Here is a 14,074-nt window from a genome sequence, read left to right as displayed (position 1 = left end):
TTGCCCTGGAAAAGCTGCTGGGAGAGTCTGTGAGACAGAAGGCTGCAAGCAGAGGTGAATCCCGCTCCTCCTCCTCCTCCTCCTCCAGCCACAGAGCAGGTATGTGGAGATGCATGCAAACCTGGGAGCATGCTGGAAAGTTGAGCTTTTGACTGCAGGAGAGATGGGGGCTCTGGCGACTTAGAGCTGCAGCCTTTTGAAAGTAACACGGATGAGGAAGGTACTGTATAAATAAAAATATAAATATGCAGCTATACGTGTTCATTACCATACATTAAGTATAATTAAGAACACGTATCACTATTTTTTACTTCTTTCCCATAACGGACACATTACTTTTAAATTGATTATCCTCTTTACATTCTTATTGCAGTAACACGTGCAAAATATACTCATTGCAACATTTAACAAACCACACCTTTCACATCTCTAGACATTTTCATCTTGAATCTCGCAGTATGGTGCAGATGTGCAGTGACCTTGTCAGGAGCTGGTGTGCTAAAGAGAATGAACAGTAACCTGTGGCAGAGGAGCCAGTATATGTTGAGCAGAATCCACCAAGTTGTTTGGCACATGCTGTTAAAGGACACGTGTTTTATCTGATTTTAATAAACAGAACCAGGAAAGTTGGACAGAATTTATGCTGTCCAGCAGAAGGGAGTCAGAACCCCCCTATTTTTTTTTTTTTTTTTGGTTCACCGAAATTCCTTGTCCATAATGGCAGATGTCAGTGCAAAGAGGGGAAAACACACAACACTGAAGGCAAAACTCTCCTCCAGGCAGGAAGTGACTCAGTTCAGATATTCTTCATGCATCCAGGGAAGAAGATTTGCAGTGATCCCTGGGAGGCTTGCTTTGGTCACTGATGCTTGCGGGAGCTCTCTGGCAGGGTGACCCAAGCAGGGCTGTGGCCTGGCTGGTGAACCCAGCACTCAGTTTGGTCCTGAGACAGCCACTGTGGAGCTGGCCAAACTCCCTCAGAGGTTTGCACTGCTGTAAACCATGATGCAGAAGGCAAAACACCCCTGCCCTGATACCAGGGCACGTCAGAGCAGAAACAGACAACACAGGCAATGTGCAGGTACCCCACAGGTTTACACAAGTGCATTGCTTCTGAAATAAAAGAGAGCTTCACATTCAAGGAAAATAAAGAAAAATCCATCCCACTGCCCTTTCTGGAAGGCATTTACATTATTTCCCATTCAAGCATTAAATTGAATTTATCCTTTCCCTCAAGGGTGCATTTGGTCATCCTACTGCTGTGCCACAGAGACAGAACTGAGCTGTTGGGAAACCTAACATATGTATTGTCCCTACTGTGAAGCTTCCCTCCCATATACCCTTTTCCTGTGCATCCCATTCTGCATGGATGTGGAGTTTTGTGTTTGTGACTAGCTCAGTGCCCCTGATTCACTCCATCCCCTGGGAATCTGTGAGCTGACAGCTGTGGGACAGGCACGGATGACTTCAGAGACAAGCACGTGTCTGCAAAGCCTGCAGAGGGGATCTTTTTGTGGAATTTACTGACTGTTTCATGTGTCAATACGAGAGGAGCGTAATTACCAGCTGAGAAACTGCAGGAAATAAGCCAAGACTGAATGGACGAAATGGAAAATAAAGAGAAGCGCAGAGGACACACACATTTTAAAACAATTACAGAGGTATGTATTCACATGCTTGTGGGAGCCTGGGAATACATAAGGGATCGTGACTGCAAAGGAATGAATTCACAGACTGGTCTATGGGGAGTATTTTTTTTCCCTGTGACTTCAAACTTCTCTCGGAGCTCACAGAGTTTTAGTCAGCTGGCATGCAAGAGAGGTATGACTTCCCTAAGTAAACTCTTCCTCGACTTGCCCTGGAAAAGCTGCTGGGAGAGTCTGTGAGACAGAAGGCTGCAAGCAGAGGTGAATCCCGCTCCTCCTCCTCCTCCTCCTCCAGCCACAGAGCAGGTATGTGGAGATGCATGCAAACCTGGGAGCATGCTGGAAAGTTGAGCTTTTGACTGCAGGAGAGATGGGGGCTCTGGCGACTTAGAGCTGCAGCCTTTTGAAAGTAACACGGATGAGGAAGGTACTGTATAAATAAAATATACTGTGTTTATGGATAGGCTGAGAAACTGGCTAAACACAGTGTGTAGATGGCTCTATCCACACAGCTGTATATTTAACCCATCAGGGGCTTGCACTGCAGAGTCAGATCCCTTATGTTAAGGAGGCACCAATTAGTTTACAACAATGCAGTTGTCATACGCCAGGTTTGTTATTATTCTCTGTGCTTACAGTAGTGAAAGCTGGGGACATGTCTGGGTGTTTTTTCTTTCTCTACAGGACTTTAGTCTGTTTGTGGAATTGCTGCATTATAGTGCTCTGAACCGGGAGTGCTGCAGAGACCAGCCTTGTGCACTGATTAAATGCCACTCGCCCAGCTCCCCGACACTGAGTCTTAGCACAGCCTTGGGCAAATCTCAGAGCCCCGGTAAAATGGGCAAAAGGCTGTTTGGCTCCTCTGCCTCCTTACTATCAGCACTGTCATTGAGCTCTCCCTGTTGGAGCACGAGGTGTGAGATGGCAGCATTACTGTGCTACTCTTAAGATCCTGACTGCTTGAATGTCACCTTGGGTGAACAACGACTTACTGAGAGGTTTTTGCTGCATCTGGATTGTCACCACAGGAATTAACACTTAGACAGTACTTGGAGCTGATAAAGTTTTAGAAAATCCTTATTTATATAAAAGTCACAGATACACTTATAAAACCAAACCCTGGTGTACTTTGATAAAAGTATTTTTGATGAAAGTGCAGATAAGTTTCCTTAAATAGAATCAAAAGTTAGGTTTTCTACAACAGAAGAGATTTGTTTGTGGGTTGTTTTTGGTTTTTGGTTTGGTTGTTTGTGGGGTTTTTTTTGGTTTGTTTTTTTGTTTTGTTTTGTTTTGGTTTTTTTTCCTAAGATGCGATCATTTCAACTTTAAAATCAATTTATTACTCTAAAATGCTGAAATCCTTTAATTTTCAGTAAAAGAAATTCAAAACAAGTAAAATCTTTTTAAAGCAGATATTTTCATTTCAGTGAAAATATCAGTACTTTACCTTTTACTATTATAATGATGGATGGATTCAAGGGGGGGTATCAGTATCATGCAGTCAGATCTATCAGAAGTAACTACCCTCACCTCCTGTTAGATCACATAAATTGAATAGATCTTTTCCCAGATACTGATTCCACTGTCAACAGAAAGAAATTGCTTAATTGAAAGCTTTCTTTTTATTTTTGCTGCACTAAAATAATATGAGAAATGACTATGTTTTAGTTCCTGAACTTGAGTTTTCCCGGGAACTGTGTTTCCAGGGAGATAGTTTATTTTCATGATCAGAGAGTTTAATCTGCAAATCACTTTCTGCTGAAAAAAGTGTTTTAATTTTCCCATCTCCTACTGTCCCTTCACCCAGCCCCTCACTCAGCAAGTCTCCAGACTGGTGCATTTCATGCAATTGTGTTTTTTTTTTTTTTCTTCTTTCCTGTAGCGAGGAGTAGGGGGAAAAAAAGGTGAATAAAATAGGGAATTTGTCTAAACCCCATGTATCCAATTAATTGAAAATGTTAATTTCTGGTAGAGAAGTTCTGTTGGCTAAACACCTGATACAGGCGCAAGTAGAGAGAGGACAGAGTGAGAAACAAGGAAGGCAAGAGCTTCAAAAGACAGGGGAAAAGCCATGCTGGGGTTAGAGGAGATGTAGGAGTCCTTGTTTTGGTATGCAGACTTGACTTGGCTGTGGTTTTAATGAAGCAAAGTCCTGAGCAGCAGAATCAGTGCATGCCCTTCCCTCCTGGTTGGGCATTTGTTTCTGTCCAGGCTCTTCTTCACAGTTCACCTGGCACAACTGTTTGGTCGTTTGGTAAAACAGCTTGAGGAAACGAGCTGGGTTTTTTAAAAGCTCAACCAACAAAATCTCTGCTATTTTTATCCCTGCAAATCCAAACTTCCCAAAGTGCTCTGAACATCCGTTGTAGAAAATGCAAAGCTGCAGTCATCCTGGTCACTTGTTGCTCTTTGTTACAGGCATGATATTAGTAGTCCATCTCTAAACTAAATCAAAATTTCCTATTTTTAAAAATATATTTTTTTTCTTCTCATGGAGGCCTCAAATGTTTGAGGTTTGTCTTCCAAAAGTGTCTGTGCATTGCAAGTGCTATTGCACACTGCTGACAGGGCAAACTCCAAACACAGAGCATCTGAAAGGAATTTAAACCTCTGGACACCACAGAAGTCCCCAGCTTCAACATAAGTTCCCTGCTCACCCCAAGGGGGTTGCAGATAGAGAGCTTGAGTCCAGGAAGCATGCCAAAGTCAGCACTGCAACCAGCTCCAGACAAGGGAAGCTCAAGACACGGCATGCTTGTAAGGCAGTCAGAACAAGCCTGACACTAGCCCAGTCAAGGGGAACCTGTGTGGGGCTGTGATAATCTCACTGACAGACTGTCCTTTTGAGAGCTTAGCATGGTCTTTTCTATCCATTGCCCTCCCCCATTGTCTCTGCATAGCATTTTCATGGCTGGACCAGCAACTTGGTCTGCAGGAAGGTGTCCCTAACCACAGCAGAGGGGTTGGAGCCAGAGGATCTTTAAGGGCCTTTCCAACCACAACCATTCTGTGATTCCATGATTATGCCTCTCATTTCAGGCTGCATTATAAGGCCGATTAGATGTTAAGAACCCAGATCTTTGGCATATTATTTCAACCATGGGAAAATTGCATTGTAACAGTTCAGGCTTGTGGTTTTGGGAGAAAGCAATGGGAAAATCTGTGTAAAGGTGGGTTTTCCAGCAGCAGTATTAGCTAGCAGAAGGAAAGGGGGAAACCAGCAATTAGACAGCTGCTTCAGCCCTAGAGGGCAGCACAAAGTAATAAATACAAACCTGAACTCACAAACCGTCTGAAATCATCTTCTGTGTGACAGAAGAATGTCTGGCAGGGTGGTGTCCTGTTGTGGCTAATATCCTTAGCTTAATTGGTTGGATCTAAACAGAAACCATTTCCATCTGAGAGCTCTTTCTACATGATGCCAGACACACTGCCCAGCATGAGCACCTGGACTTCATTGGGTGGCCTGGGTATCAACTAGGCAGCATCTGGAACCACACAAACCCATTAAATGCCTTGCATCTTCCTTTTTCCACCAGGCTGAAATGAATGCAAAGCTACAAAGGTAGGCCATAAGTGTTGTAGGCTCAGAGGTGGTTCAATTTTTTGTACTCCTTGTGTCCATCTCCATATTCGATGAAGATGGGGTGCCACCTTTCACACGTGTTGACCTCTGTGTTCTGTTTGAAATCTAACCATAATTGCTTTTACCTTCAGAACCATGAAACTGAACATCCTCTTGTTGCTGGCAGTGATGAACACAGGAATCTTTAACTATCATCCCACAGAGGGGACACCCTGTGAAACGGTAAGGAGGGATTCCTGCTCAGGCCCTTTGGGATCTGCAGTGAGGCTGGGACACCCCCACTGCAGGCTCTGTGCAAACAGCCATAGTCTCTGAAAAGAGAAATCCTCCAGGACCTGACTTTCTGTGGAGGCAGAGGTGGGATTTCCAGCGTTAGGAGGTGGGGAGCAGGCACTTCTCAGGCTATGTCCTTTTTGTAGTGACAGCATATAAGAGGGGTGGAGGAGGGGTAAGGTGGGAAGAAGGGTCATTGTCTTTTGCTTTTTTTCCAAAGGGGAGCTGGTTAATAGAAATATCTGATTTCCCTAAGACCATAGAGGCGTTCTGGGACTGAGACAGAGAAAAGACTTAGACCTAAAATCAACTCCTTTCTATCAGGCCTAAGTTCTTTGTGCTTTAAATAAAGAATCTTCTGCGAAATACCTCTATACCAGCCCTTTTGTAATAGCAGGGAGACTGACCTCCTCTGCCCTGACACAGCATTGCTGCCAGAGAAGTTGCACCTGACTTCTGCTGGAGAAAAAAGAAGAGACAAAGACTCTTGCTACAGTACAAAGTTTTCTCCTTGGATTTTTGCAAGCACCTGGTACAATATTATAAATGTTATTCAGACCTGACCTTTCTCTCTTCCCTATCAAAGCATTTCTGACTGTAACAAGCTTTTAAAAATACCTTTTTTCCCCTGAATATTGAAGCTGCTTAGCACAAATCTTCAAGAATTTCCAAAATAGGAAAAAAACCCCTATTTACTAGCTGTACACAACTCCCTTATGGGACTCATTGCATTCCTGCCCACCTGCTGTGCCACTGCACTTCCTGAATTCCAAAGAAATTAAAACCTAGTTTATATAGAACAATTTTGGGAATCTACTTGACTGAGTAACTCAGTTCATTGGCTGGAGAGGGAAGTTTGATGAAGCTTGGGTCCCATGTATCACAGAAAAGTGAAGACTGGGCAAGACACACAATAACCAGAGCAGATTTGTCCCATTCCAGTTTTTGGAAGGGTCACAGACCCAGCTGACTGCTGTGAAGTAAACATTTGCTCGTTTCCAGCACTCCACCATAAACTGCTTTCATCAAGCCAACAACCCAAGGCTCTAAGCAGTTATCTGAGATAAATTTAGCTCTGACAAAAAGATGCAGTCAAAGGCTGGGATGCTCATCTCGAATAAATGAACAGCTCAGCATTGCAGATGTCAATGCTGATCGTCTTGCTTTGCTGGATGTTTGCTTCAACAAAAGATGCATGTAAATCCAAACACCATTTAAAGAAAGAAGGAGCTACTGGATTAACTGCTGGGTTCACTGAAGTTCTGAATCGCTATTTTTCATCACAGCCTCACTGTTTCACAAGGCACTTTCCCTGTGGCAACACCTTTAGAACAGCAAGGGCTCAGAATTTAATACTTTCATCCCAAGTCTCCTGGAAAAGGCATGAGTCAGAAACTTGTGCCCGTCTCTGACTCACCACTGGTACTCCTGTCATTGAACAAGAACCCTAGGAGAGGTTTTAGGAAGTAAGCAATCCCTACCAGACCCTTGACACCGGTGTGAGCTGCTCTGATTACACAAGTTATGGCATGTCTACTTGTTTGCAAAACACAGCTTAAATGTCAGGAAGTTCTTCTTAACTCATATTGCTTTCCAAGGTCAGGCAAGGCTTCAAGCAGATCATGTTCTACCTCCCAAAGTAAGATGTTTCTGCTAATTCATGTTTGCTGGCAAATGATAAGCTTTGAAATAATTTACAGAAGGGAAGAGATTTTAGGAAATTCTGTCTTACCTTGGATTGAGATGGTGCAAGGACATGTGCATGACCAGTTATCACAGGTCAGCCGATGTGGGGTACCTGGGCAAACTGCTGAGGTTTGATTCTGTAGCTGAGACTCCACCTGGGCAACCCTTCTCAGAATGGCCATGGACATCACACAAGTTCAGGTCAGTGCCAAGTTCCTGTAACCCAAATTCTTCAGTTCAGATGTTCATGAGCTGACAAAGGAGAACATGAGTGGAGGCTTCGATCCAGCTGCTTGTTTTGTAGGGCTCTTACCAGCGCGGATGACAGCTTCCTCCCAGTGTTGAGCAGTGAAGAACTGAAACAAGAATCCAAATGATCCTTAGCTGTTGAGCTCTTGGATCATTTTTTTGCTAGCACACAAGTGGGACCAGATACTGAAGGGACCAAATGCTCCTCAACCTGTAGTACTTCTTGACAATGGACTTGAAATAAACTGATGGCAGCACTGGCAAAAAAGGTGAAGTCAGAACATGAGACTGGCAAAACCATCTTTTCCAGTCTCAGGCTGCCAACCCATTGGGCTAAGAGATGGGAGAAAGGGAGATACACCAAATAGATGCTCCATCCCACTGAGAAGTGTTTTATCCTTTCTTCCTATTCCTGATGAAGATGAAATTCATGCAGTTTGAGCCTCAGGGGAGTAGAGAAGGTGCAGAAGATGAGAAATATGGTGAGGATCAAAATAGTGAAAATAATTATATTTTTAAAAGAAATATGGGAGGGGAACTATTACAGGAGCAAAGGGCAGGTAGTGGAAAGTATAGATGTAATCTGTCCCTTTTACCCCTGCGACAGTTCCATCGATGCAGATTAAAGGCCAAATTCTGCAAGATACATGGTGATCTGGGACTGACCCCTCAACCACTGACTTCAGTGAAAAGCAGCTGGCTGACATTGACAGGAGTTGGATCAGAACTTTGCTGAGATTCTTTCTCCTAGAAGTTGTGAAGGGAGCTCTACACTTGTTGAGATTTGGCTCAAAGTGTGTGAAGAAACCTGGCATCGGCCTTAGGCTGCAAAGTACCTGCTGTTTTTCACACTGGATTTTTAATCTTTCTGGCTTCTGCTTCTTCCACAAACCAATTTTAAAAAGCTTCCTTCTCATGCCTTGGAGCTAAGCCCAACTCTAGGCATATTTTAGCTCAAAATCAGCAATTCTACAATGGGTTTGCAGGAAAGAAATAATGTCAGGGAAAGGCCAGAAAATTTCCTTTTTTTCTCCTTAATATTTTTAGCTGGGGGAGATTTAAGTGAATCGGAGGGTGGGCAAAAGGGTTACAGGTTTTTGTAGTCAATTTACTTGGGATCTTTGGGAAAGATGTATTATAAGAAGGACTGTGAAGCAGTCTGACTATATCTAGAGTTCAGATGAGCACTTGTACTTCTCTGACACATTTTTGTGTGGTCTCCAAAATTTAGATTATGCAAAAGAGATTCACAAAAGACTGACTTCTCCAAAGCAGACGTGCCACTTCATTTATCTCAAAGTTCACATGAAACAGATAGGTTTTTATTGTTTTTACTTGTAATGTTTCTTTAGTATCTGAAAAGCTTTGTGTCATGTAATTTGGATCCTGCTTTTCCACAAAAATTAAGATTCAACAGATTTTCTTCTTTATTTCTTTCCTTTCTGATCTTTCTACAAATACTATATGGCCCAGGCATCCAAACACATTCATGACAAGAGTTTTCTTCCAGTAAATTAAATGCCACCTAAGCCCTTCACTTTCCACTTCCTCACACTGCTGTATGTTCTCCTTATTAACAAAATATAGCTTGATATTTATGCAAGGATGCTCATGTTCATGCTCCCAATCTTTCTTATGAACACACACTCCAAATTTGGCCTGGACACAAACTTAATCCTAGCTGCTATTAAACAGACTTGCTTCTGGAAAGTGGATTTGATTTTGACATTTGTTTTTTTTCCTCTATCTGCTGCTGAGAATTGGCCTGAAAAAGTATGACCCTCACTGCACCTCACAGCTTTGCTCTCTCTCAAGTGCTGGCTTTACAGAATTTGTCTTTTCCATGTGTGTCATGTGTGTGTTGTCAGAGCGCTTTCATGAGGCACTCTCCTCATGCAAGAAGAAGGGAACTGTTAACTTAGCAAAAGGATAAACATCGATTGTAAAAGCAAGAAGAGTTTGGAGGTTCACATCAGAATCCAGTCATTGAATTACCCATTTTGGATAAAGGTGTATTACTAAACTAAGCCATGGCTAAAAGAAAATATGATTGAATATCTGAGCGTGTGACTATGAAGGAGAGACAGGTTTTGTGATGTAGGTTCCTTATATGTTTTTCCATCTTCTTGCTTTGGGACCCACACTCTCAACAGCATGAAGCTTTTTCAAGTACAGCTTACTCTTGCAAGTTGAGTTTAAAAAATCTCATACAGAGATGAAAGTGAGAAAATTAAACTTCAGAAGAAAAATGAAGAAATGGTGCTTGATTGCAATGGAAAAGGGGCAAAACTCCTTCACTTGGGACTACTGAAAAGAGTCCAGGAGAAAGGTACAAAAAGGGCATTCAGTAGGTATCAAACACAGATAAAACTCTACTGTTGTAAGTCAGTGATGCCTTTAAAATGAAAAGAGTGTTGTTAGCTGCTGAGAGGTGTTAGAATTGTTGCTCTTGCTGTCTGACTGCTCAGATAAAGTGGTGGGATCAGCATTTCAGGAGGAGGTTCTGCCTGGATCTTGAATGTTATTTTCCTTATATATATCATGCAAAAATGTTTTTAATTTGTCATGTGACACCCCCTTTTCTCTCCTTTTCCGGCAGGCAAATTCACAGGCACTTTGCCACAACAAAGACCTCCACCAAATCCCTCACGAGCTCCATCTGAATGTAAACAAAATAGATCTGTCTGGAAACCTGATTCAAAGCATCCCTGAAATACCATTATCATTTTACACTTCCCTCCAGTATCTGGATTTAAGCTTCAACCAGATACGCTTCATCACGTCTGGAGTGTTTGCACACATGACGAGTTTGCTGGAAATAAATTTAGCCAATAATCATTTACATGAGCTCGCTCAGAATGGGACAGAGGGGATTGGACTTTTGCCCAAGGTGGAAATAATGGACTTGTCCCACAACAATCTCTACAGTGGGATGGCTGAGTATTTCATTAATCAAGCTCCAACACTGCGGTATCTTTCCTTGGCAGACAACAGTATTGTAATGATATCACACAAGATGTTTCAGGGATCTCCCAATCTTGTGGAGATAGATCTTCAGAGCAACATCATCATGGAAATAGAAGAAGGTGCTTTTGAGACTCTAGCGAACCTTTCCAAACTCAATCTCTCCACAAATTCAATTACTTGCATCTCTGATTTCAACCTCAGGCAGTTGGAGATACTTGACCTTAGCAGGAATAGCATTGAGACCTTCAGCATCACAAAGTCAAATGATGAATATAGTTTAAGATGTCTGGATCTTAGTGAAAACAAATTGCTTCACTTCCCAGTCTTCCCTGAGGTAAATAAACTGGTAACTCTGAATTTATCAAATAATTTAATCCAGCTCACTGCTGAATCCCCTTATAACAAAATGGACTACATGGATAATGAATTGCTAGATGCTTCTTTTCATCTTCTTGATCAGAAACGAAGTAAAAATACAAGTTATCTTTACTTTTCCCAGCTTGTATATTTAGACTTAAGTTATAATAAAATCAAATCCATTCCAGATGGGTTCTTTGAGTCAATGTTGTCCCTTCATACCCTTAATCTCAGCAAAAACTGTCTTCAGGCATTTGCAGTAAGTTATGATAGTGCTTTGGTCTCCCTAACTGTCCTCGACTTGAGCTACAATGCTTTGCAGAACCTTCTGCTCGATGCTGGTGCTCTGCCAAGTTTGAGGGAGATTCATATTCAAAACAACAACCTTCAGACCCTGCAATTTGACATCTTTTCCAGTCTTCCTAGCCTCAGACTCCTTAACCTACAGAGCAATAACATCAGCCTTTGCCACATGCACTCGGGATTAGCTAAGCAAAGACTTGCTGGAGAGGAAAGTGGTTGTGTGTCATTTGTCAATTCTCCTGCTCTCCAGTACTTGTACCTAGCAGACAACATGCTGAGCATCCTACCAGCACGCGCCTTCCACAAGACTCCACTGCTTGTCCTGGATCTCTCCATGAACCCTGGACTGAAAATAGACCTTAAAGCACTAGCAGGACTAGAAAAGTCTCTGGAATACTTGCATTTACATGGCAATAGCCTGATAGATTTAAATATTGACTTGCCTTGTTTTAGTCACCTTAAACATTTAAACCTCTCTGAAAATCAGCTGAACTGGCTGCCTAAGTGGAGTAGTGACACTCCACTGGAAGTTCTAGACCTACGGAACAATAGGTTCAGTGCATTACAGGACAGCAACATTTTAGCATTAGAAAATTCACTTAAAAACTTGTATCTCACTGGGAACCCACTCGACTGCTGTGGAAACATCTGGCTTTCATCCATGATCCAGAACAAAAATGTCCAGATCCCCAATGTGGAGCACTTAACGTGCCAGTACATTCAGAGCTTTGGGTATTGGGAAGAAATGCACGTTGAGGACGTTAGACCAGAAGACTGTGAAAAAGAGGATCTGAAGAAAATCAACATCCTCATTATATTAACATCTGTACTAGTTTTATCTGTGATCATCATTGGTGTGGGTTCATTTTTTTGCTTCCGAAGGCAAAACTTTAGCCACCAGTTTAAAGCATAAAAACAAAAAAAAAAATCTTGAAAACTGAAGAAATCAGGTGCTACCCTGACACTGTGTAGAAATGAAGGATAAAATTTTCATCTTTGAGTTTTAACTGTGGATTTTACAATGGTTTTGAAGTGTCCCTGAACTGCACCACTGTACTGGTCTGGGTTGCAGGAATGGGAAGGAGAATTGGCTCTGTTTTGCACTTGCTTCATTCACATGCAGATCTGCTTAAAAGATTACACAGTGTTAGAAGAGGCCACTGTAAAGTTCTGCTGCTGTTTTGAGGGATGTGTAATTTAAACCAGCTCAGAAGAAAAAGGCCTGTAAGGTCTTGTGACCTGAGACTTTTCACTAAGCTCAGATGATGCCATCAGCCAATTAGGAAATCCCTTCTCAAAGTTATGTGCCTCCACAAGATGTTTCAGTTTGGTCTGAGCTTTGCTTTTACCTAGCTGGTTAGCTCCTAACCCTTCTTAAACTGAAATCATACAAAGATGTGCCAGAGTGGGTCAAAACACAATCTTCACTCAGTGAAGTTAGTTGCAAATTCCTCTTGAGTTCCAAAACAATGAGAATTTAACTAAAAACAAACCAAAACAAACCCAAATGGAAATCATAAGGAGTCTCCATTGTGCTCCTGCCTACCATTTAGACAATGGAAACCAAAGACCATGTGGTAGGAACCTCTTTGGATGTCACATTTTTTGTTAGGATGTTGCTCCAGTCCCTGGGGCAAGATATGAGAGGTACATGAGGTCAATTAGTTCTGGCACTTAGTACCCACAAGGGATGTAAAAGAAATCTCAGGCATGAAGCAACTGCTGATATGTTACTCAGATCTGCTCAGAAGGCCACATGTTCACAGTTTAACTAAAAGAGAAGAAATTTGTCTCTCATGTGCAATACATATTTAACTGGGTATAATGTGAAGAAATTAATCTCTGGGAAGAATACTTTGCAAAAGAAAAATGAATTTCAACCAGCTAGAATTGGACTGAAATGCTTACATTTCTAAGGAAAACTTGGGAAATTCACGGCATACGGTTGCATTTCAATTTAGAAGAATAATATATCTATTTTTAAAGGTCATGGAAGGTTGGCCTGTAAAAACATATCGTTGTGAAATGATACACAGGGAACCTAGTCCAGTGCCATTATTTAGATCAGATATTCACTGTGTCACCCTGAAAAGATATTATAGTCTAGAGGACGGGCTGTAAGAAAAGTTATGTAGATCCTCATTCTGTGATGGGTTTAACATAGCTAACATGCTATGTCGCTACAAGTCAACACTAACATGTATTTTGTTCCCTATCCTGACAGAAAATTCACCCTTTTGAAGTGAAGAAAAGCTCACCAACAGTGGGAGCTTGACCTGCTAATGGGGTGCAATGGCTTCAAAAGTAACTATATCAGGTCTTCTGTTAATGCCATGAACTGTACTTTAAGGCAAATAGCAGAAACAGAGGTCAAACCAAAACCTGTCCAGGTAAATAACTCAGAGTCAAATTGCTGCTTCATTTCTGTTTCTTCAAGCTAGCGAATATAAAAATTAACATACTACAAAAAGGTGTATAATTCTATTTTTAAAGCAGCTATGTAAGAAACTGGCTGGTGGATTTCACTGTGGAATTTTGTATAATAAAAACATGTTTGAATTTTGTAATAAGCACTGGGTTGTGAATATATTAAATCACCAATTTGAAATGCTCCACAGATGAAAAGAAAAGCCTTCTTATTTTTACTATGGTGTTCAGACTCCACCGTTGACCTTTACCTTCTGGTCCTGAAGAAGGATTTGTTCTATATCTTAGAGTGCAACCAATGGAGACCAAGAAGATCTACTGAAGATGAAGGCAAAAATTCAGAATAGGTTTTCAGAGAACTTGTGGATGACACATCCCTGGAAGTGTCCAAGGCCAGGCTGGATGGTGCTTTGATCAACCTGGTTTAGTGGAAGCTGTCCCTGACCACGGCAATGGGGCTGGAACTAAATGGTCTTTCAAGACCTTTCCAACCCAAACCATTCTGTGATTCTGTGGTTCTATGAATGAGGGTTTGCACAAACCCTCAGCAGCAATAGGGACTGATCTAACATCTGCAAAA

The 14,074-nt window shown here is 41.8% G+C and overlaps 1 protein-coding gene across 2 annotated transcripts; it reads left to right on the top strand.

The window, feature by feature from the left end:
• The first annotated feature begins 62 nt into the window (after positions 1 to 62).
• LRRC32 (leucine rich repeat containing 32) lies at positions 63 to 13,572 on the top strand. Of its 2 annotated transcripts, none has more exons than XM_041414117.1 (3): positions 63 to 99; positions 5,364 to 5,454; positions 10,040 to 13,572. In XM_041414117.1, exons 2-3 carry the CDS (start codon positions 5,368 to 5,370, stop codon positions 11,978 to 11,980), a joined length of 2,028 nt encoding a protein of 675 aa, XP_041270051.1. In that variant the 5' UTR covers positions 63 to 99; positions 5,364 to 5,367; the 3' UTR covers positions 11,981 to 13,572. The 2 variants fall into 2 exon arrangements, with proteins under 2 accessions (XP_041270051.1, XP_041270052.1); XM_041414118.1 differs by lacking the exon at positions 63 to 99 and adding an exon at positions 1,664 to 1,952.
• The last annotated feature ends 502 nt before the right edge of the window (positions 13,573 to 14,074 follow it).

This window comes from Onychostruthus taczanowskii, unplaced genomic scaffold (assembly GCF_017590055.1).
Source record: "Onychostruthus taczanowskii isolate IOZ18803 unplaced genomic scaffold, ASM1759005v1 scaffold44, whole genome shotgun sequence".
Taxonomy (NCBI): Eukaryota; Metazoa; Chordata; class Aves; order Passeriformes; family Passeridae; genus Onychostruthus; species Onychostruthus taczanowskii.
Note: the sequence above shows the minus strand (reverse complement) of the source record. Positions and strands in the feature narration are given on the sequence as shown.